The 24,334-nt window shown below is 44.0% G+C and overlaps 1 protein-coding gene across 1 annotated transcript; it reads right to left on the reverse strand.

The window, feature by feature from the left end:
* Window positions 1-4,561: 4,561 nt before the first annotated feature.
* ACTA2 (actin, alpha 2, smooth muscle, aorta) lies at window positions 4,562-23,404 on the reverse strand. Its single transcript, XM_006880322.1, has 9 exons — window positions 23,309-23,404; window positions 18,759-18,913; window positions 17,332-17,460; window positions 16,082-16,192; window positions 13,153-13,237; window positions 12,468-12,629; window positions 9,853-10,044; window positions 8,463-8,644; window positions 4,562-4,840 (listed from the first exon to the last, which is right to left on the reverse strand). The coding sequence occupies exons 2-9, from the start codon at window positions 18,885-18,887 to the stop codon at window positions 4,697-4,699; spliced, it is 1,134 nt and encodes a 377-aa protein (XP_006880384.1). The 5' UTR covers window positions 18,888-18,913; window positions 23,309-23,404; the 3' UTR covers window positions 4,562-4,696.
* Window positions 23,405-24,334: the final 930 nt, after the last annotated feature.

A 24,334-nucleotide genomic window follows, 5' to 3' on the forward strand; every position in this document is an offset into this window, starting at 1 on the left:
TAGTCAGACTGTAGCTGCTGAACCAGTCAGCCATCTCCCTCACTACAGGCAGAAATCTTCCCACCATTTCTGGGTGGGGAGTTCTACCACAAAGATTCAAACTCAGCCGGACAGCACGAGACAGCCAAGCTGACTACAGACAACTATTTGTTGCTTTATTTAAAATAATAATAATAATAATAATAATAATAATAATAATAATAATAATAATAATGTCTGCTCCTACTCATTCATCCAATCATGCAGGACTATAGAATGTGGATGAATGTTAACCCACGTGAACCTCAGCACTTGCAAAACATAGTCCAGGGCAAGGTGGCCATTCATGCCTGAGGAGGAAGGGCTGGCTTGTCCTTGTAGGGTGTGGTTTGTCATTGTTAGGAGCCCTGATGGTGCAGTGCTTAAAGCAGTCTGCTACTAATGGAAAGATCTCACCAGCTGCCCCACAAGTCTAAGATGTGGCAGTCTGCTTCTGTAGAGATTTACAGAATTGGAAAAACCCTATAGGGCTGTTCTAGGGAGCCATGTTGGATTAGCAGCAAGGAGTTTCACTGGGACCCAAAGGCAAGCAGTTCCGATCCATCAGTTGTTCTACAGGAGCAATCGCCTCTGGGCACTTACTGCCTCTGAAAACCTGGTGGAAGGTCAGCTATGAGTTCTTCCAACATGACGACAGCGCCCCGTGGTTCCACTTTGCCCTATGGGATCACTGTGAGTCAGAGGGAGCAAAGAGGCAACAGGTTTGGCGGGATGATACTGTGAAGAGAGAGAAGAGGATTCAGGAAGGGGCAAGGGCTGTGAGTTGCTGGCTTTGTCTCCTGTGTCAATCCTTGCAAAGCTTATCAGGGAACTGTTCAGTCCTTCAAGGAACATCTTGTCAAATTTCAGAACTCAAGACTTAGCTTTTTGATCTCGAACTGAGGCAGGGCGTAGGCACTGCAGTTCACAAGGGAAGAATGTTTCAGCAATGCACATTCGTGGGCGGTTCTGGTTTTTTGAGTTTTGCCTCTGGGCAAACCAGCTTTTTGGAGTCTGAGAAAGGATTCTTAGAAACCATCCTTTACCAAAATGCGTGCGCCCTCTGGTGTCAAATATGAAGTACAACAGCGCAGGAGACTTACTTTGTAAGGGTGGCAGGATTGTTTAGTGATTTTTTGTGGGGGTCAGGATTGGTGGAAGATCTATCAACAATCTGCGTTATGCAGATGACACAACCCTGCTTGCTGAAACTGAGGAGGACCTGAAGCGTTTGCTGCAGAGGGCCAGGGACTGCAGCCTTCAATATGGATTGAGGCTCAATGTCAAGAAGACAAAGATTCTCACCACTGGACCAATTGGCAGCATCAGGATGGATGGTGAAGAGATTGAGATTGTTCACAGCTTCAGTTTGCTTGGCTCCACAGTCAACACTCTTGGCACCAGTAGCCAGGAAATTAAAAGGCGTATTGCAATGGGAAAGTCTGCTGTTAGGGACCTCTCCAAAGCACTGAAGAGCAATGGTGTCTCTCTGGAGACTAAGGTGCGTTTGATACAGGCCATGGTCTTTGCTATCACTTGTTACACATCAGAGAGTTGGACAATGACTAGGGAGGATAGAAGGAGAATTGATGCCTTTGAGCTGTGGTGCTGGAGAAGAGTATTGAAGGTACCATGGACTGCTAGGTAAACAAACAGATTCATGCTGGAGAGGGTTAAACCAGGCTGCTCCTTGGAGGCTTTGGACATGTTGTAAGGAGAGACCAGTCCTTGGGTAGAGACATCCTGTTTGGTAGGGTAGAGAGACAGCGCAGGAGGGGAAGGCCCTCTGAGATGGATGGGTATATCAGAGACGGTGCGATTGACACAGGACAGAACAGAGTTTCGGGCTGCTGTACATAGGGTCGCTATGAGTCGCAAGCGACTCGACGGCACATAACAACACAACCACCAACTCAAAAATGATAATCACAATCATCCTTACACTTTAATCTGCATCTCATCAGCTGCAGCTCATATGGCGTGCCCTTGCCTGGTAAGCATTCATTTACGGTTGAAGTACCTAATTGAACAATAGACACCTGCCATCAAGATATATTGACATAATTTGTTGTTGTTCACCATCAAATTGGAACTGACCCATAGCTGACCCCCTCTAGTGGGTTTTTAGAAGCAATTAATCACACTGGAGATTCCTCGTCTTTCTCAGAGGAGCAACTGGTGGGTTTGAACCACAAGCCTTTGGGACTGCAGTGCAGATTTTTACCACTTGACTACCAGATCGCCTTACTAGCAGAATGTTGTTATTGTTGTTGTAGTTAATTGCCATCAAGTCGAGCACAACTTATAGAGACCCTATGAACAAAATACCTGAAGCCTTTCTATAACTATTGTTGTTTCTCAAAGTTCATAGAGTTTCCAGAGGCATGTTGTTTAGGAAGTGGATGCCACTCCTGCTTCCAAATTGGCAGCATAGAGTCCACAAAAAACAAAGTTCTACATCCTACTTTGTGTAGCTATCTAAGTTATAACTATTGGTCTGTCGCTGTCCTGAGCAAAGAAAAGTGAAGAAAATAAAAGATGGGTGTTGTTGCCGTCAGGTCATCTGCGACTCATAGTTACCGTATGTACAACAGCTCTCCCTATTCTGAGCCAATCTCATCTTCTCTGAAAAACCCAGTCCCACAACTCCAGTTACTGACTCAATCCATCTCATTCTTGGTCTTCATCTCCTCTTCACTTCTAAGCATGATGTCCCTTTCCAAGGACTAGTCCCTCCTGGCCACATGCCCAAAGTATGTGAGACAGAGCTTCAAAATCCTTGCCTCCGGGGAGGCAAAAATTGATGGCTAGGTTATGTGAATTTCAAACTCTGCTATACCGAGACCAGAACTGGATTGGTGACTGGTGACCGTTATTGATGGCTCTAAAAGGGTTCATAGTAGAGAGTCACAGTAGGAGAAAAATGTGCAACACAACACAAAATCATGTAATGACCAGGAGTGACCTTCTAATAGAGACCTGTGGGCCACCTGAGGCCCCATCCATAGTCCTTAGTCAGACTCAGAGCCTGGAACCAAATTCACTCTTGTGACTCAACTTTCAGTCACATACTAGGCCAGTTTGTAAGTGGAATGAAAATGCCAGGGAGGTATTCACTCCTCAGAACAAGCAACCGGACAAGATCAAATGGGCAGCATTTCCCCAGGGGCACAGGCATGAAAGGATAGGAGAGGGAAGGATGGTAACAAATATCAGAGGGAGGAGGTGGGAAGGTGTGTTATAGCAGCACTCACATGCGGCTGCTGATGCCATTTGATTTCCGAGGATGGAAACAGCTCAGGAGTCACTGAGGACTCTCTGAGTCACTGAGGGGTCACTGCTGGACTCCAGCCACCAGAGCAATGTGGCCTACGGTTAACAGCACACCTCCCTACAGATTAGACCACCAGAGGTCCCTCCCAATCCAAGGTTAAGGTAAAAACCAAAAAGTGTAAGAAGGGGAAACCAATTTTTCTCTGAAATTTCACCAAAAACACAATAAAAATTGTTTGGGGTGAAGGGGTGTTTATTTGTTTGTTTGTTTTGTTTAATTTTGTTTTGTTGTTGTGTGTTGATGGCCTTCCAGTTGGGCAGAGCACGACTACATAGCGACCCTATGAACAAAAGGCCTGAAGCCCCTTTACCACTATCAACATTTATCAAAGTTCATAGCGTTTCTGGAGGCATGTTGTTTAGGAAATGGGTGCCACTCCTGCTCCCAATGCTCTTCATTAAAGGGACTCAGTATTTGAGGATGAGTTTTACTTTAGTTATTTTGTCTCTTTTTTTAATGCTAATCTCTCTGATTCGCAGATGATAATAAGTTCTAAGATACCAACTGCTCCCACCCACCTCCTCACCCAGGCCACCCTCAACAGAAAGGAGGTGCACCATTTCCCCAACTTACAGACACACTTTTTGTGGGTCATTCTTTGGTCACTTCTTATGAGTCCCTAGGTGACACAAAAGGTTACATACTCACTACCAGCCAAATCCCTCCCTCTGGTGGCCCAGAGCTTTGGGACTGAGCTGTCAACCCAAAGGCTCACAGTTTGAATCCACCAGCAGCTCCGTAAGCCAAAGACAGGCCAGCCATCTCCTCCTGTGCCATTTATATAGCCTGTGAAAACCTGCTGGAGGGTCCGCCACGAGTCGGTGCCAACTTGATAGCAATGAGTTTGACTAGCCAAAAGAATTTTACTAGCCAAACAGTTGGCTGTTCTAATCCACCTAGAGGCACTTCAGGAGGAAGGTCTGGCCATCTGCTTCCAGAATGCAATGGCTTTGAAAACACATGAGGTCACTAGGACTTATAATTGATTTGCTAGTAACAGGATAGGACAGGGTTCGGATCTGCTCAATCGCTGAGCATCAAACTGGACTAGATGGCATGTAAATACCTCGTCACCAAGACCACCCACTCTTTGGCCAAACGATCATATTTAGTTGTGTTGCAGCCTCGCTCCCACTAGAGGGCGCAGCCCAACAACTAGTGAAGTCCGCGGGCGTAGAACAGACGCCAGAGGCAGCATATTGCCGATAGAGCACATTCCAGGTTTATTTAAAAAACACATAGGTAACCAGTCAGAGTTTGGCTAGGAATGATTTAGAAAGAAACTAAGGCAGTATCCCACAGAACCTTCACAGTCGTGTGCTAGAGACAGAGCAGGGAGGTGCTTTAGAAGCATTTGCGGTGGACGATGGAGGGCCCTGCTTCGTCGTACTCCTGTTTGCTGATCCACATCTGCTGGAAGGTGGACAGAGAGGCCAGGATGGAGCCGCCGATCCAGACCGAGTACTTGCGCTCCGGAGGGGCGATGATCTGACGACCGGGACAAGAAGGAAAGGCCGATTAGTGCACAGACACAAGGACCTGGGCCATCTCCTGTGGCCAAGCTCAAGGACTTGCTGTAATTTATAAACAGCAGGGACATACCTGAGTGCTCCATGTCCCAAAGCCAATGTAGCTAATCCCACCCAACCTAAGCCACTCCCTCAGAGAAGATTTCAGAGCAGTGACCTGAAGTACAGAAAAGAGCCACCCCGTCAAGTTTCCAAGCTGTAATCATTTTGGGATAGACTCCCTCGTGGGATCCAAGAGGCAACTTTCTTTTCTTTTTTTTCATATTAAAGTTTTGGGGTTTTTTTTTAATTATTATTAATTTAGTGAACATTTACAGAGATTTTGGATTTCCAGTCATTCATTGTTACTTTTCTCCCTGCCCACCCTGCCCCTCCACTTCTTCTTCTCTTTGAAAAGTAAAAGAAAAATTCTTTCATTGTTATACAATCCCTCCAAGTCCACTATGCAGCCTTCATTCTGGACTTGCAAGAGGCAACTTTCAGAGCCCACGACTGTGCTGCAAAGATTGCCACTCTCAAAAATCCACTACCAGCTGAGTCAACTCCCCTCCTAGTGTGTGTGACCTGTCACAGGGTTTCTGAGGCTGCACCTCTTTCCAGGAGGAAACAGCTCATCTTTAACTCATAGAGAGGCTAGTGGGTTTGAACCCACAGCATCTTGATCAGCTTTACAACTCTTAATATTCTCTGTCACCAGAGCTTTTTTGTTAGACGACCAGGAGGTGTGAACAGGCTGTGGATTTTGAAGTTTCTCAAGGAACCAGTTTCTTCCAAAAATTTACCCTGTGTCTTTAGTGTCCTGAGAAAGCTGCTGGAAGATCTGCTAGGGGTAGTTAGAAGGCTGTGAGCGAGTGAATCCATTCAAAGCATCTGTAACAGCTACCGTATTCATTCTAATATTGGCCACACTGAAAATGAACTGGGCTCAAATCCTGCAGTGACCTCCTCTTCAGAGCTCTGGAAGTGTCTCTGATTTTCGCACACTGAGCCTTAGAACACAGGACTACACATCCTTTTCTGCGTGTGCACACACTGGCTCCTCCCTGGGAGACATGTTAACTTGTGCCAGAACTACTTATGTAATATTCTTCTACCTGATTAAGTTGACTTCCTCCCTGAAACTCCACAGAGCAGCACTAATTAATGGGAGATTCAAGGTCCTCTATTGGACAAACATGGCCCCGAGACAGGTCCCAATAAGCACATAGGTTGGTATTACCCATGACACACTCAGCCATGCAAGGACATGTTTCTTAAGTGACTGGATGCTTTGGGCACATAAATGTCCTGAGTGCCATGATAGTAAGATCTGGGAAGCAGACCAGAAGACTTTTCCACCTGAAATGTCTCTGAAAACAGCTAGAAGCAAACAATTCAAAATTCTACCTTATTGGAATCTTGGGTAGAAAACAGTATGGACTGGCTGGGTCAACAGCTAGTTGTTTCTAAAACTATGGTTAAAATCTTCAACTTCTCCATATCCTCTACACTCTGGTTGACCAGTTATTTTTAATAAAGAGTTGTAGTTGTTGTTGTTGTGTACATTTGAGTCAGCACTGACTGATACATAACTGAACCTCCAGCATGTTTTCTGAGACCAGGAAAAGTGTGTAGAAAGAGAGTGTCCATCTTTCTCTTGTGGAACAAGAGGTGGATTAGAACTGAGTGCCTTTGGGTTGGCAACATGACTCCTTACCCTTTAGACCACCAGAGGGCTAAACAGTTATTGAACACTTTATTAACTGAACATTAAATTTTTATTAACTGAATGCTAAATTTTGTAAATGCATTTCTTCATTTAATTCTCACCATCATCACCTTGAAGAGTTAAGTTTTAAGTTAGGTCTATTTCAGAGATGAGGAAACGGAGGCTGGGAGAGTTTTCAATAAACTCGCCTAAGCCATATTGGCTGTAAGTCAGTGTTAGTCCCAATAGTCAATCCCAGGTCTGTCCTAAATTGAATTTGGATTTGAGTTTGTCTGTAAAGACAGCTAGACTTAGAGGAAAGTTGCTATTTCCTGGAGGCTCCTCACTCAGTTTTGGTTTCCTCTACTTTTACCATTTTTCTGTCACAGGTTTCTAACTATTTTCTCTAATACCTCCCCACACTGGACCCAAAGTTCCTCGTTCACTTCTACTCGAGAAACCACGTTTAGAGAACCAGTAACTGCCCACCTCCAGCTACAGTGTCTGTATAATATACCCCCAGTGTAGCTTGACTCATTCGGTGAAGTTAGTTGCTGGTCTCCTTAACCCTCTAGTGTGGGAGCAGAAGGATGGGGCATTCAAGAAACAACCACCATTCAGAAAATACCTCCCACTCTGCAGGACCCCTGAGAGCCCATAGAAGGCAGAGGGTGGGTTTCAGTCTAGTACACTCTCTTCTAATACGTACAGATGTTAACTTCACATGTTTTCCAGAAAGAGAAGCGAGTGGAAATAGCAGAGAACTTGCTTTAAGACTCTGTGTGTGTGTGTGTGTGTGTGTGTGTGTGTGTGTGTGTGTGTGGTGTATGTGCCATAGGATTGCCCCCTTTCCTGCTGCCAATTGTCTGGTTTCAGGGTGATTTTCTGATTTCTGAGAATGGTATTAGTCTTTAAGAAGTCATCAGCCATATGAACAGGTTGCTTCTGAAAATTCAAAACTCTTATGATATAGGACTCTGGGGAGGAGGGATTGTATAACAATGAAAGAATTTTTCTTTTACTTTTCAAAGAGAAGAATGAACTGGGGCGAGGGGTGTGCAGGGAGAAAAGTGCAACAATGAATGAATGGAAATCCAAAATCTCTGTAAATTTTCATTAAAATATAATAATAATAATAAAAAATTTTTTTTTAAAAAAGAAAAAATATAGGGACTCTGGAGGCTCTGGGACGGAGCTGGTCATTCTGTCTCTCTCTGTCTCTCTCTCTCTGCAGTGGAGTCAGAAGTTTGCATGTGAAGATAGGACCCATCTCTCTTCCCCAGAATCACTGGTGGATTCAAACTGCAGCCTTTAATTTAGCAGCACAGCTCCCTCGAAGCTAATCCACTAAAACTCCTTCAGGAGTTACTAGATCTGAAGGGTTTACACTACTTCAGAAACATCTGACTCATTTTCTTTGTGAATTTTCCTATAAGTGAAATGTACTATGCTTGTAACAATAAAGAATACAATTTTTACTTTAAAGTTATATGAAATCGGATGGTCTAGTGGGTAAGGAGTTGCACTGTTAACTTGAAGGTCCATAGTTTGAATTCAACAGTAGCTCCAGAGAAGAAAGATGAGCAATCTCTTCTCATGCAATTTAAAGTCTCTGAAAACTCACTAGAGGGTCAGCTATGAGTCCGTTCTGGCTCGACAGTACATAACAATAGCTGATTATAGACAAAAAGTGGGTACAGATTGCATTTTGTACAAAAGTATTCAACAAATCTTTCCAAATGATTTGAATTCTACCTTGCAGAACATGGAAAATACACACTGCCTGGCCCTAGAATTGAGAGAGAGAGAGAGAGATAAACTTAAGACCATGATGTGGTCCCTTCTGATGACAATGCAGGCACTGAAAGTGGCCTGGCAAGGGGCTGAACTTTACCTTAATCTTCATGGTGCTCGGGGCCAGGGCCGTGATCTCCTTCTGCATACGGTCAGCGATGCCAGGGTACATGGTGGTGCCCCCTGAGAGGACATTGTTAGCATAGAGGTCCTTCCGGATGTCAATATCACACTTCATGATGCTGTTGTAGGTGGTTTCATGGATGCCGGCTGACTCCATTCCTAAAAAAGAGACACAGGTCATGAGCTTTGGCTGGAGAATAAAGTGATTAGATGAGGAAGACCAGACTTGAGCATGTGGGTGATCTTGTCCTGAACTGATATCCTTGGATGTTACTATGTCATGTAGATACCAGGTCAAGGTGGCCCTACAGGACAGGGGAGAACTTCCCCTAAGGGATTTCTTAGATTGTAATCTTTATAGGAGCAGATTGTCAGGTCTTTGCTCCCATGGAGCCAGTGATGGATTCAAACAACCAAACTTTCAGTGAGCATCTAAATGTTTAATCATTTTGCTACCAGAACTACTACTTTTGGACCTAAACTAGGCAGCTGCACTCATTCACGAACCACTCATCTTAGAAACTAAACGGCCTTGCTTTGCTCCCCATCCTGCGGAAGGAGGAAGCCGGCTGTAGCATGTCTATGGGGAAGCAAAGGCGTAATCTCTCACACGGAATGAGTAGCTCAAGTGTGTGAGCACGCAGCCTTCAGACACCTTCAGAAGGTCCCATGCTGAGTCAATGTCATGGCCATTGCTCTCTCAAGCCTCTGCTTACTGCTGCTTTCTCCTCACCCCTCAGAGCTAGATGGTGCTGAATCATAGAAAAATTCTTTATCCTATGGACATGCTCATCTTTCTTTGAACCTCATAATATTTATTGTGTGAACTTAATTTAAAAAATTCTTTGGTGTGGGTCTTTGGAAAAGAACTTCTTGGTGGCCCCTCACTTTTTTGCAAGGCTGCAGTGTAGTCATAATAATCTTAGCTCTCTCTTGGAGCTTACTCCCTGCAAGCCTCTCTGCTACCTTGTCCTCAAAAGTCAAGGCTAATGAAGTTTATTTTGGATGTTCTTTAATTTCTCTCCTTCTGCCATTCTCAAACTCTCAGCAGCCAATCCACCAGCAGCTACCCCAGTGGCTCCATCATGTCTTTAAGGACAGACCATCTTCAGTTCTTTCATCAGACCCCAAGAATGCTTATGGCTTGACAATAACCGAGATCAGCGGTGTAATCCATTAAGGAAAATGCCCTTCCTCACCACCTTCAAAATGGAGCACTCCTTCCCTGGCCCTGTTTTAAAAAGGCTTTTGTTCTGTGAGTCTGTCCGAAGTGTCACGTGAAGAGTGGGTCTAGTGGCCAGAGGACCAATGGATGCTGAAGAAAAAGGAAATCCCTCCTGTCCAGGGTGGGGAAGTCTGTTGCCTACCGATGAAGGACGGCTGGAACAGGGTCTCCGGGCAGCGGAAGCGTTCATTCCCGATGGTGATCACCTGCCCATCAGGCAGCTCGTAGCTCTTCTCCAGAGAGGAGGAAGAAGCAGCAGTGGCCATCTCGTTTTCAAAGTCCAGAGCAACGTAGCACAGTTTTTCCTTGATGTCCCGGACAATCTCACGTTCAGCTGTCAGTGAGAAGTAAACATTAAAGCATGCATCAAGGTTTCATGTGTTCCATTTCTTCAAAGATGTGCATAAATGCAATACTCTGCAGTCCAACCCTTCTGACAGTGATTACACTGGTCCTGGCTGCACGCCTCCCATGGAGCAGGCACTCAGTCTAGGAAATGCCTTGTGGTGGTGGTGCACAGTCCAGTCAGAACTGACTCATAGCACACCCGCCAGCAGATGCTCAGAGAAATTAAAGCACATGGGAGGAGGTTGCCCAGACTCTCCTCCTGCAGAGTAACTGGTGGATTAGAACTTTGAGCCTTTGAGATTGCAGCTCAGCTTTTGACCTCTAGGCCACCAGAGCTCTCTCTATTGTTGTTGTTTAGTACCATAGAGTCGGAGCTGACCCATAGCTGATCCTCTGGCGGGCTTTCAGAGGCAATTAATTGTACAGGAGGAGATTGTTCATCCTTCTCCCATGGAGCAGCTGGTGGTGGATTCGAACTGCGTGCTTTTGGGATTGCAGCACAGCTTCTTGCCACAAGGCCACCAGATTACGGGAATTAAATGAGTCAGCACAGAAGCAGAGGATGGAAAACGCTTCCGTACAGTAATTATTTTAGGATAAATCCTCTTGTAGTATAAGTGCTATATAATAATTTGTTAGAGTTAACTTCCAACTAACCAGAAAGTCTTATGATAAATCCACTCCTCAGAGGCCCCACAGCTTTCAAGAAGCCTCTTGTTGAGATTCATATTGCCTGGGACAAGCCAATTCCAGCTCAAACCCTTGGCACATCATCACCTTCCAGGACCAGTCATTGTCCAGAAGGTCCCAGTGGTGTGTCTGGGAGGAAGAGAAGAAGCGTGTATACAGAGGCTTTTCCTAGTTCTGCGCTCTCAATTCTAGGTGGTTGGTTACATCTAAGTCCCACAGACTATTTTGGAAGTGTCCTGGGATTCTTTGTGAAAAGGAATGGACTAAATCAATTTCTTACTCTATGTGGGACTCTCTCTAGCATTTGATCTTGGAGTCTAGAGTAAGCCTTAGACATGTGTAGCAAGCTAAGCATGTGGATGATACAAAGGGGTGGGGGGAAGGCAGGCAGCTACGGGCACATAAAGACCTTACAGGTCTTTTATCTAGAAATGTCACATGTGGTTCTCTCAGGGAAGGAGAATTGGTGGCACCCACTTAGAATTAAGACACATATCGCTGCCCTAGATGGTGCCAGCTGTTAAATCCTTGACTATTAGCCACAAAGGCTGAGAGGTTTAAGTCACCCAGGGGAACCCTGAAGAAAGGCTGGTGTCCTGCTTCAGAAAGGCCTTGGAAGCTTTATGAGGCCAACATGTGGGGCCGCCAGGAGTTGGAATCTATTCCACAGCAACTGGTTGGATTTGTGGGGATTACTAGTTAGTCCTGGGGAGCTCTGGTAGTGCTGTGGATAAAGTGCTAGACTGTTAACCAAAAGGCCAGCCGTTGCACCTACACTCGCTGCCCTGCAGAAGACATGGGGCCTGCATTAGAAAGGATTCACTCATTCACTATCGTCCTGCTGGAATCCATGCCTAGCTGGCCCTCCAGCGGATTTTCAGAGATGATAAGTTACGTGGAGTAGACCGCTCATCTTTCTCCTGAGGAACCAGTGGTGGATTCCAGCCGCAGAGACGAGCCCCCTGTGAGTTGGCAGCACAACTGCTGACTGCTGAGGAAGGGCTCAGTCATGGACATCCTAAGCAACAGTAATACTTGGCCGTATAGGGTCTCTGTGAGTCAGATATCGTTGATGACAGTGGGCTTGCTTCGATTGGATTGCATTAATAACACCGATCAATTAAACCTTAATGACTAGTTAATAATAATATGTTACTCGTATTGGACTGCTCTCCCGTTGACTTGACCTCATCTAATCCTACAAGACAGTACAAAACTACCCCCTTAGATTTCCAAGACTGTAACCACTAGCAGGAGCCTGCCTCATCGTTCTCCCCCAGATGTTACTGAAAACTGACAGTTGTTGAATTCTCACCCTGTGCCAAGCATTTACTACAACAGCCATGGGAGGTAGAGTCTGCTGTATCTCCATTTTCTAGATAAAGAGACTGTGGCTTCACGAGGCAGGCACCTTGCTTGGGGTCATATGGCCAGTGAGCGGCACATCTGGAACCTAGGCCCTCTCTCTGTCTCCAAAGCACATCAGCCTCACGACATACTATGTTCAGTCTCTGTGCCCTCTCTCTTAGCTATGTGTGAAAGGAAGAGATTTTTAAAAGCTCAAACACCATAACTATCTTGTCATGCTAGACAATTTTAACTGTTCTTCTCAAGAAGCACTGTAATCCCATCTAACAGGAACGGTTATGTTCCGCCCTGCATGGCATTCCGATAAGGCTTGCCATTGGAAAGGGTCTCCTCGTCTCCCGTCATCCTCACCGGTAGTGACAAAGGAGTAGCCACGCTCAGTCAGAATCTTCATGAGGTAGTCGGTGAGGTCTCGGCCAGCCAGATCCAGACGCATGATGGCGTGGGGCAGGGCATAGCCCTCATAGATGGGCACGTTGTGGGTGACACCATCCCCAGAATCCAGCACAATGCCTGGGAGACAATTGAACACAAAAAGAGTCACCACAGAAGTTGGTGTGAACTCACTTGATAGTTTAGCAGAAGGAAGCCTTGAGGGAGAGGGAATTTCTAAGCTACTTATTTTATTTTATTTTTAATTTCCACCCCTCCTGTTGTGTACTGTCAAATAAGATCTGACTGGCACAGGAGGAGATTTCCCCTCCTTCTCCAGTGGAGCATCTGGTGGATTCAAACCATGCGCCTTCAGGATTGCAGTGCAGAAGAAAGAAGGCATTTGATGGGTGGACAAGGAAAGGTGGGGCACAACTTGAGAGAGATGAACACAAGGACCAGTGTAAAGAGGAAGTCAAGGAAGAAAGTCCTGCCAGAAATAGATGGAATTCTTTTTAAAAGAATTGAAAAGGCCTTCTAGGACTGGCACAACACTGTCAGTTTTGACACTCATTCAGTCCATCAAAAGTCACGTAAGTATAACCCTCAAACCTGTAACTGGCATGCATTCAAGCAAGGCTCTCCAGCCCTCACAGCCACATACCAGTTGTACGTCCAGAAGCGTAGAGGGACAGCACAGCCTGGATAGCTACGTACATGGCTGGGACATTGAAGGTCTCAAACATAATCTGCAATGCAATTCAAAGAGCTAAGTTAGTCATGCAGGGAATCTTACATAAATAGAATGTTCTAGAGAGCATGCAAATGTGCCTGCCTGGTTCTGAGCAGGGGAAAACAAATCAAGGAGGGCCCTGGGCAGCCCTGGTTACTGGGAGAGGAGAGGCAATGTGAACGGAGAGACTATCATATGCATGCCCTGATGGAGTGGAGACAGCAGGACTTCACTTCACCAGGGTTCAGGAGGACCCAGCTCTAGCCTTGGCCTTGACTTCCATGTAACCGGGGGAAACTCACTAATTGCAGGCTAGTGTTGACTTCCCTCCAAGTCTCTGAACTGCGAACAAAGGAATTGGAACTACATGAGCTCTAAGGCGCTTCCTGTTTGGATGCTCTAGAGTTTATCAGCTCTCTAAAAACCCAAAGAGAAAGAAAACACAACTTTTGGTTTTAGCAAAAGCGACCTCCGAAACCTGATGCTTAGACTGGATGCAACCCTAGTTCTGATTTGCCTCATGTTTCCTGTTGTGCGTTTGACTTTGCATGCAGTTGAACAGTGTCAGCCTAGGTTCAGAGGCCATTCTAGCTGCCTTTGGGTCAGGCCCAGATTCCTGGAAAACAAGGGCTGCCAGCCAGTAACACAGGGCACACCTCGTGTCCGGAGGGTCAGGGGCAAGATCAGAACCCCCAAGTCTCCAGATCATCACAAGATGCCTGGCCTCCATCTGTAAGATCCTCTGCTCTATCCAATAGGGTAATAGGGTGTCAGACCGTGCCTGCTGGCAGTCACAACTTCTAACCATGTCTTGGTCTTCACTTCCTTCACAGAAACACTAACTTGTGTCAGGCACAGCAGCCTGGGCCCACCGATGTCCCTGTGGAGCAGTTACCTACTGGTTTACTGAGCTTTGGAAAAGCAAAGGCCCTGCAGTATTTGCATTTATTATTCCCCAAGGCTGAGAGATCACAGGTCAGTTCTAAGCTCTGCCATTTCTAGTGGCATGACCTTGGGGAAAAATCCCTTAACACATCTGAACTTTGGTTTCTTCATTAACATAATCCGGGTAATAATAGTTCTTGCTTTGCAAAGCTATTGTTAGAATGTGAGGACACAGTGAACATAAACTGTTTAGCCTCATAAAAAAAAAAAAAAAGACAAAAACAAAAACCGAACCCTCAAAGCTCAAATTCCTTGCGTTGGACAGATTTTTAACTCAGAGGGTCTGACCCTCCATTGGTTTTCCAAGGCTGTTAATCTTAATGAGAGGATAGAGTCAATCCCCTGTGGAGCCTCCGGTGGATTTGAACTGTTGGAGACACAAAGCCTGATGGTTAGCAGCACATGTTTCAGGTCTGCCATCAGAGTTCTTTGCACTTGACCATGTCGTTGTTATGTACTGTTCAACTGGAACTGACTTATAGCTAAACTTCTAGTAGGTTTTAAGAGGTTTTCTAGAGAGGTTTAAAACACATTGGAGGACCTTACCCATGCTCTTCTCAGAGAATCTGGTGAACATTAGTTGATATTGTTGTTGCTGTTGTTGTTGTTAAGTGCTGTCAAGCTGAGTACCATTCATAGTGACCTCATGAATGACAGACTTGAACCCTGTCCTAAGCTGTGTCAACCTCCTCACCTCTCACAGACTTGAGCCCACTGCTTCAGCCACTGTGATAATCTATTTCTCTGAGGGCTTTCATCTTCTTTGTGGACCCTTCACCTTTCCAAGCATGATGTCCCACTCCAAGGAATAGCCTCTCCTAGTAACGTGCCTAAAGTAAGTGAGACAAAGCTTTGCCATCTTTGCCTCCAAGGAGCATTATGGCTGCACTTTCTCTAAGAAATATCTGTTCTTTTGGCAGTCCATGGGATATTCAGTACTCTTCTCCAATGTCATAGTTCAAAGGCTTCACTTCATCTTCTGTCATCCTTATTCATTGTTTGGCACAAGTAAGTGATAAAAAAGACCATGGTTTGAATTTGGCACATCTTGGTCCTGAAACTGACATCATCGCTCCTCAGTAATTTGAAGAGGTCCCTGACAGCCAACTTGTCCAGTGCAAAATGTCTCCTGATCTCCTGACTTCTGGTGTCAAGGGTGTTGTTCGTGGCTTATTTAATAGTTCATCTAAACTAGGAATTGTGTCTGGATAAGGAACTGTATGGTCTGCTACAGTAAGGAATTTTGAGCCTGAGATTCAAAATGAACAATAATGACAATAATTATGAGTATTGAGTATTCATCACTCAATAAGATACTAATAAGGTATCATGGCACATACTTAAGTTTCTGTCTTATTGAACTTCACATCAATCCTTGAGAGAATAAGGGATCTCTTGAAGCTTTTCAGATTCCTGCTACTTCCTCAGCATCCCACTGTTGTCCACTCAAAATCAACTGAGGATTCCCCCTCCAGTGGGTTTCTGAAGCTGTAAATCACACAGGAAGGACTTGCCCATCTTTATCCTACGGAGCCACTAGTCAATTCAAACTGCAAGACCTTCAGGTTAGGGAAGTCTCATGGTGTAGTCCATAGGAAAATGGGCTGCCAATCACAGGTCACACCTCCATTCAGTTAAAATTCATCAGCAGCTCCTTGGGATAAACATGCAATTTGCAGGCTCTGAAACCTGCAGGAGGGTCAGTTACAAGTCAGACCTCATGGCAAAGACATTCAGTTATTCCTGCTCCTTTGAGTCCCTGAATTCCAGGAGGATGACCAGTCTATGGGTAGACAGCTCCACTGGATCTTCTCTCTGGTGTCCTACATTTCTCATTCAAATATGACTTCCTTTAAACCAAAAAGTACCACCGTTTACCAGAATCCTACAGCTGTGACCTGGGGGAAGGGTTTACCTGAGTCATTTTCTCCCGATTGGCCTTTGGGTTCAGAGGTGCCTCAGTGAGCAGGGTTGGATGCTCTTCAGGGGCCACACGAAGCTCATTGTAGAAAGAGTGGTGCCAGATCTAGCAGAGGTGGGAGACACAAGAAAATGACAGCGGTGTGATGTCCTGGCACACTCTTCACCCAACAAGGGACCCGACTGAGCTAAATGAACCAAGACCCAAGGGACTTACTGCAAGTATTCATGTGTCTACATTTTTACAGAGGCTGAAACTCAAAGACTATCGCTTACCCAAAGATTCACACCCATTAAGTGGCTGAGAAAAATCAAAACCCAATTAAAAAATAATCTATGAAGCACAATTCCATTCTGATACCATGTATTGACATGAATCAGAACTGACTTGAAAGAAATTGGTTTGGAATTCATAAAGACCTCACATAATGTCATGCAGAAGAGATGAAAACAAAAACGAACAACAAATGTATCTCTTAAAATTGTGAGAACTCCTGTTGTGTTTCAATAGCTAGAGAGACACTAAGCAATATAGTAAATGTACAGTGTTATGGTCTCCTTTTCTTAGTGGGAGATTAAAAAAATGTTTTTTTCTTTAACTTTTCAAAGTGAGTTAAAGAAAAGGTTTTAAAAATGAGTGAGAGGAAAACTTTACATCTACTCAGCTCCTCTTTTAGAAATATTACACTGAGAGAGAGTTAGACACAGTCTTTGATGGGAAAAGCTGGGGAAGGACCCCCAAAACTAAAATAAAAACTCACTGCCATTAAGCTGATTTGACTCTGACAACTCTCCATCAGGTTTATGAGGCTGTAAATGTTAACAGGAGGAAACTGCTGCATCTTTCTCTCACAGAGCAGTTAGTGAGTTTGAATGGCAAACCTTTCAGTTAACAGTCCAGCACTTTACCTAGTATGCCACCAAGACTCCCCGATGAGAAAGGAATGGAGACGAATTCTCTGGGCTGCCTCACAGATAGAGGGTGGCATGAGCCACTGACCATTAATTACCATGAAAGGCAAGGAATTACTGTTCACCTCTGCAGAAATATCTCCTTCTAATTAGGTCACAATTTCTACTAAGCCCAGAGTTTCTTTTTAAGAAATATTGAAACATTTACTAGTGAAAATACAACTGATCCACACGAGCCCATGATTATCCCCCCTGCAGTAAGTCAGTGTCCTGAATCAGCGGTCACCATCAGAGCTCTGTGTCCTGAATGTGCCACCGGGGTGAATCCTGTACCTTTTCCATGTCGTCCCAGTTGGTGATGATGCCGTGTTCTATCGGGTACTTCAAGGTCAGGATTCCTCTTTTGCTTTGTGCTTCATCACCCACGTAGCTGTCTTTTTGACCCATTCCCACCATCACTCCCTAAAATGGTTTAACAGGTTACAAGTCAAAACGGATAATTACAGTTATGTCACAAAGACTTAAAGTCCCTCAGTTTCTCGAAATAGGGCTTGAATCTGTCTCCTGATAACAGAGCCCCCTGAGGATGGAGGCATTTTTCCATTTTCCTTTCCATCTCCTGTGTTCTTTGATGAGCTCTTTTAAATCAAAGATGGACTTGTCTTGTCCATCAGCATAGCCTATTACTGCCTATCACACGTTTGACACTCAGTAATACTTTTTGAATTAATATAGACATTTACATTTTAGTTAATTGATATTTTGCCCCAATTTTTCTCCAAGGCATGCTTCCCGCCACCCCACCACACCCCAAGGCATGCTTTTAAGTCATCACCTATTCAAGAGTACATATATTTTGATCCTAATCATTAAAAACCAAAGTCTACAAATAGACTGCTTGATGTGTGATTGCTAACAGATTAATCCAGTCCAGCTATTAAAACATGAGCCTAGTTGGTTGCTTTAAAAAAAAAAAAAAAAAAAGAAAGTAAAGCTTTAAAAAAGAGAAATTTCACAGCTGGATTTTAAATTGCATCAGATTACTTTTTTATCATTTAAAACTTTCTGTTTTTAATACACATCCATCAATAGTGCTTATCACAAATATTCCTGCAATGAGAGAGATTTCATTCACTGGGCAGCTTCGTGCTTGTCCATGAACATATGCCCAAATGAGGGTCACAAACATGAATGAGGCCAACTCAATGCCCAAATAAAGTGCTGCTGAGGCTGCCGCAGGGAATTCCTGAGGTGAAACTACTGAGTTCCTGTCACGTGGCGGTCACTAACTTTTTAATTTATATATGTAACATTTTATGTGAAACTACCATGCGGTAACAATGCTCACTTTGACCTGACATTAAGCTCTGTGATGGTGAGGAATTTGACCTTTTATTTTCGTTTCTTTCCAATGAACAGCCATGCATGTGTATATACGTGGGTTTGTGTAGATCTCACTAAAGTAAATAAGGATTTCTGATAATAATAATGATATGAAAACAATATTTTAATAAAGACACATGAGGCATGGAAAAGGGGCAAACTATATCTATATATCATCTATATCATCTAGATAGATAGATAGATAGATAGATAGATAGATAGATGATAGATAGATAGATAGATAGATAGATAGATAGATAGATAGATGGTTTACATGAGCACTGGGCCAAAACAGATAGGACTCTGGGGTTACCTAAGGACATGAGGGGCTGTAATTGATAGCCCTGTTCTCGCCACCCCTTCAGAGGTTTGCTCACCTGGTGTCTGGGACGGCCCACGATAGATGGGAAAACAGCCCTGGGAGCATCGTCCCCTGCAAAGCCGGCCTTACAGAGCCCAGAGCCATTGTCGCATACCAGGGCGGTGCTGTCTTCCTCTTCACACATCTTTAGCAGGAGCTACTTCACGGGACCTGCAAGGGACAGGAGCAAGGTGTCCAGCTGTTGCCCAGCAGCTGTGGCATTCCCTGGACCACATCTGTCTTCTGGGCTGTGTTGAGAGCCCTTCTTCTCTTCTCCTCTGCTTACCCTTGCCTTTAACACAGCATTTACCTCAAGGAATTTTAATTTAGCCTCTCATGTAAGAGAGAGGACTTGCGTGGACTGTTGGTAAGAAGCTGAATTCATGGCTTGAATCAACCAATTGTTCCTCAGAAGAGGGATGGACAATCTCTTCTTGTGTAATTTATTGCCTCTGAAAATCTGCTGGAGGGTCAGCTATGGGTAATAGGTTGCAGCTCAATGGTACACAACAACAACAACAACATGTTGGAGAACCAATTTGATTCTCTACCAACGTACCTCATGCTCAGCTCCCACCTTGCTGTCAGCAGAAGCTTGTGTGTTGCTATGATGCTGAACAGGTTTTAAGGAGCATACAGACAAGGGAAGAAGAAAAACCTGGAAATCTACTGCTGAAAATCAGCCAGAACACACTGTGGATCAGAAGGTGTAAACCATGGTTGACGGTGCAGAGGGCCTGGTTCAGGACAAGGTAGCCTTATACTGTTGTGCACGGGGTCACTATAAGTCAGAGGAGAGCTGGACCACATGTCCAACAAGTTGAATTCAATTAAGAGCGTCTTATAAGCAGAAGCTCTGACTTCCAAGTTCATACACTGGCCAATGGCTCATGAATTCAATTAAGAGCGTCTTATAAGCAGAAGCTCTGACTTCCAAGTTCATACACTGGCCAATGGCTCACTGGCTAGAACATTAAACAAAAAAAGCACTTTGAAGATGGACAGACAGCATGAATGAAGGAAGGAACTTCACAATGCAGATGGGAGTGCCTGAACTTCAAAGGGTAAGTTAGTTGCAATTTGCTCAGGTAACAGCTAGAATCTGATGTCTCTCTCAACATACACAGTTTTAGAAATGTATTAACTTTTTTCCAGAAAGATTGATATTGCAAACAAGGGTACATAAGAAAATCTGTAAATGTTGAAAGTTTAATGGAGCATGTTTAAAGGAAAATATCTCTTGGATCCAGGGGACTTATATCGTTCAGAGAAAAAAAACCTCAACCATATCAAGATCCAAAACTTCCTAAGAATGTACTTTAAATTATAGAATGAATAAAAGTTTAAATATTATTCTTCATTAACAAAAGTCACTGTTTACAACCCAAGGCTTCAAATGTGAGGTTAAATTCTATTCATTTGCACCTTATGCTAGAATACTGTGCTATGATTGAGGAGGATAAGGAAAATAAAGCTAAAGATATATTCTCCTGTAAATAGACAAATTAACATAGACTAGAGAAAAAGTATCCATTATACAACCCCACCAAAGAAAATAGTTAGATGAATTGCAAATGATGAGTCATATTTGCCAAAATTCTGACTGAGGCTATCTGGAAGTGGTGGATTTGATAGGAGTTTTACCTTTTCTTTGTTGGGTTTCTTAGTATTTTCCACATTTTCCCAAGTGAGCATAAAGTCCTTTGGATAATAAGCCAATATTTTAAACAGTCACTCTTAAACTTGGATGCTTTAATAGTATAAATTTATTATTTGCAAAAATTGAGGGCCTATAAGTGAACATTTTTGCCCAATGTCCTCACTTTTAAAAATGAAAAAAATTCAAAAAAGAGTGACTTGACCAACGTCACACAGGGTGTCAGAAGCAGAACTCCAAGGAGAGATCAAGTCTTCCTGAATTTAATCTGCCTCTTAACTTGTAGTTCCAGGACTCTATTTTTCGAAGAAAGCTCTTGTGGCCTAGAGGTAAGGAGCTAGGCTGCCATCCCAAAAGCATGTGGTTCAAATCTACCAGCTGCTCCACAGGAGAAAGACGGGCAATCCCCTACTGTGTGAGTCAGTTCTGAATCAATGGTATATGATAAGAAGAAACAGAATTAGGGAAACATAGGAGAAAGAGAAAAAGAGAGAGAGACCCAGAGCACTCTGTGAGACATTTATTTCCAGTTGAGCCAATGTCCTTTTTCTAAATTGGTACACCCATTACACATCCAGATTTCCTTGTAAAGGAATAGTTTTTTGAAAAAAAAAATTCTGAAAAGTAAGAGAAGAAAACAAGGTACTAGAGTTGTAGCTATTTCCACAAAGAATGACTGTATCTTTCCAAATGCCTAGACCAGCCACAGTGGTGCTTCATTCTTTGTAAGCTTTTGCAGAGAACATGAACCTTCTGGAAGGTAATATGTTTAAAATCTAGGCAGAGGATATTGTTTCCAGCTGATGGAGGAGGCCTCTGTGGCTCTAAGAGTTGAAGTGAGTTACACAAAACAGGCAAAGATAGGACGCGGCAGATTACAGAGCATGGTCATTATGAGCAAAAAGTCATTTAACATCTCAGAATACGCTCATCTATAAAATAACAGTAATATTTACACAAACTTCAGAAACTTTTTCCAAAGCTCGGTCTTTTTAAATAAATGAAAAAATGTTTCTTGTGACTAATACATGCTGAAGTTTCAATAAATGTCAATTTCCTTTTTGTGGCTACATAATTATGATCATTCATATATTTTAAAAAGTTTGCTGTTGCTCTGTTGCTTTTCCAGATTGACTTTAGACGTTTTTAGAAGGACAACCCTCAATTTGTGGGGGATTTACACAAAATTTATAAAGGCTTCGCATTTCCCTTTCCCACCCTGCCCCCACTTCCAGGCACTGAATTATGCCAAGGAGTCACGTGATTTGCCTGCCTTGTATTGAATGTCACGAAACATAATGTGCATGGACTGTTGGATGGAAAAGCAATTTGCTCTGTAAACTCTTACTCAAATCACTCACACACACACACACACACACACACACACACACACACACACACACACTTACAAAGAAGCAGAAGCTGAAAGAGAAGGGAAGAAAACAAAACAGTAGAAACCGTCAAAGACTGGGAGTACTGATAAGAATTTAGCAGGCTTTCTGTCAATATCCTGAACATATTAAATGATAAAGTCTAAAACAGGATTAAGTGATTGGAATTATGACAGTTCCTGAAAACGGGGAAATGTGGTCACTATGAATACAGGGACATCAGGAATAGCCCGTGACCAGTGTCAAGGAAAGTAAGTTTAGGTAATTGGTTTGTGTAAGCGGCAAAATGCCTTCAGCATCAGCAAGGATGTGGAGAAACTTCACAATTCCATAAATGTACTTTAATTCACTCAAGTATGTCCAGGAAGAATTGCTCGATCTCTAAAGAATCATATTAAAGAAGCCAGTGGCTTACAACTCTCAGCTGACCTGAATGGGCAGCTTGGTTGGGAGCAGAGCATTTCCTAATTAGGTAAAACTTGTTCCAGTGTCTCTTCTTGGAACTACACCCGGGTCAGAGGGTTTGCTCCAACTGACTAGAGGCACATCTTGTGCCAAAAATGAGTAGTCAGGGGTGCGGGGAGGGGAGAGGAGGAGAAAAGAGGAGGAAGGAGGGAACATTCGAATTCCTAACTCCTTAATCTTCAAACACTAACCATATTTAGTCATGAATCACAAAATGGAAGGGAATCTCAGCATGAAAACCCCAGCCCTCCTGCAACTGCCAAGCCCTGACTTAGAGCTGGGTTCCACCTGGGATGGCAGCACCGGCTCCCTGGTCACGGCTGCACCTCCAGGCTGAGAGAAATGCAAACCAGACACCCCATAGCCTGGGCCATACATAGCTGTCAGCGTGCACGCTGATCCCTCCCACCGTTTCTGCAGAAAAGAGAGGCAGTTGACTTTGCAGCAAATGACACACAGCTCTGGAACATAAACCCAAAACAGTCACATCCACAGAAAGATATAAGACATTTCCAACATAAGACATTTCCAAACGGAGGCAGAAGAATCCAGAAGCATCTACTCAAATTCTCCTGGAATCAAAGACAAAGAAACTAGCTGCTCACATCCCAAATCCTCGACAGACATCGAACTCTGGTCCATTGAAAACCCTCCACACCACGTCTGAAGGAGAGTTAATCCCTGGTTCTCAGTGCTCGACATAAACCAGAGCACCACCCATGTCGCACTGGTAGCCTGCGCACCTGCACTGGACTGCTGCATTTGGGCAGTTGCTATCGTATGGACAGACTTTAAGTGGAATAAACATCAAGGACATTTCATTCTATCTTCTGCTTTTCCTCCTGTCCTATCCCAAACCACCTATTAGCCTTGTGATTAATAGTTAAATAGAACTAGCAGTTAACAATCATTTTAGCATTCCAATCTTCATGCAAAAAAACCCTATTAACATGCATGAGCCCATTCAAAGCCCTGCAGATGACATCTGGTTAACTTGGGTAATAAGAGGACCACGAGAGTTATAAGTCATGTCCCTGGAACAGTGCCACTTACTCTGACAGCGCTCGCAGGCCGGGCTCCTCTGTTCTGGGTGGTGGTCAGGGAAGCTGAAAGCTGAAGGGTTTTATAGCCCCTTGGCTGGTTCCCCTCCCACTTGATTCCCAAACAAGGAGCAAAGAAGGACTTGACTTACTCTTTCAGTCTAACACAACCATATAGGGACCTCAGCACAAAACTCTGTAATCTGGGTGGCCGGAGGCCTGGGTCTCTTCCACTGCATTCCACTGCTCTGCTCATGCAATGAGAGGCAGCTCAGCTGCCTGTGGGAGATAAACACCCAGAGCCTGCAGAACAACTGCTGGACAACTGGGCTGAAACGCCCAGGGACACTGAGCAAGTGCAAAGGGGGAGATGCAGACAAGATTTGCACAGTTCTCAGGAGATGTCTGTCTCCTCTCCTGCGAGTATTTACCACTGAGAGTTGTTGTTATTGTTACGTGCGACTCATGGCGACCCTATGCACAACAGCTCTGAACCCTGCCCTAACTTGAGCCAATCTCATTGTCTCCAACACACGTAAACCCATTATCCCAGTTACTGAGTCAATTCATTTCATCCTCTCTTGTGCTTTTCCTCCACCTTTTCAAGAGTAATATCCTTCTCCAAGGACTGGTCCTTCTGGAAGACATGCCCAAAGTATGTCAAATGGAGCTTCAAAATCCTTGCCTCCCGAGCAACTTGGTGTCACCATCTCTAGCGCAAACCTGTTTATTCTCTTGGCAGTCCATGGTATGTTCAATGCTCTTTTGCAGCCTCACAACTCAAAGGTATCAGTCCTTTTTCTATAATCCTTAGTCATTATCCAGCTCTCCGATGCATAGCAAGTGATTACAAAGGCCATGGCCTAGGTCAGGTGCACCTTAGTCTCTTGACAGATCTCGGTGCTCTTTAACATTCTGAAGATTTTCTTCTTTTTTAATAAAAATTTTTATAACCGGTCCTTGGAGAGGGACATCATGTTTGAGAGAGTGGAGGGACAGCGCAGGATAGGAAGACCCTCGATGAGATGAATTGATTCTG

Source organism: Elephantulus edwardii, unplaced genomic scaffold (assembly GCF_000299155.1).
Source record: "Elephantulus edwardii isolate Elephantulus edwardi_28Jun2011 unplaced genomic scaffold, EleEdw1.0 scaffold00007, whole genome shotgun sequence".
Taxonomy (NCBI): Eukaryota; Metazoa; Chordata; class Mammalia; order Macroscelidea; family Macroscelididae; genus Elephantulus; species Elephantulus edwardii.

Excerpts from the sequence above, each read along its gene's own strand:
- ACTA2 (XM_006880322.1), bottom strand. The coding sequence starts at position 18,887 with ATGTGTGAAGAGGAAGACAGCACCGCCCTGGTATGCGACAATGGCTCT. Across the intron at positions 13,238-16,081 it reads ATCGGGAGAAAATGACTCAG|ATTATGTTTGAGACCTTCAA; the intron begins GTAAACCCTTCC and ends ATTGCATTGCAG. Across the intron at positions 4,841-8,462 it reads CGAGCACCATGAAGATTAAG|ATCATCGCCCCTCCGGAGCG; the intron begins GTAAAGTTCAGC and ends CCCGGTCGTCAG.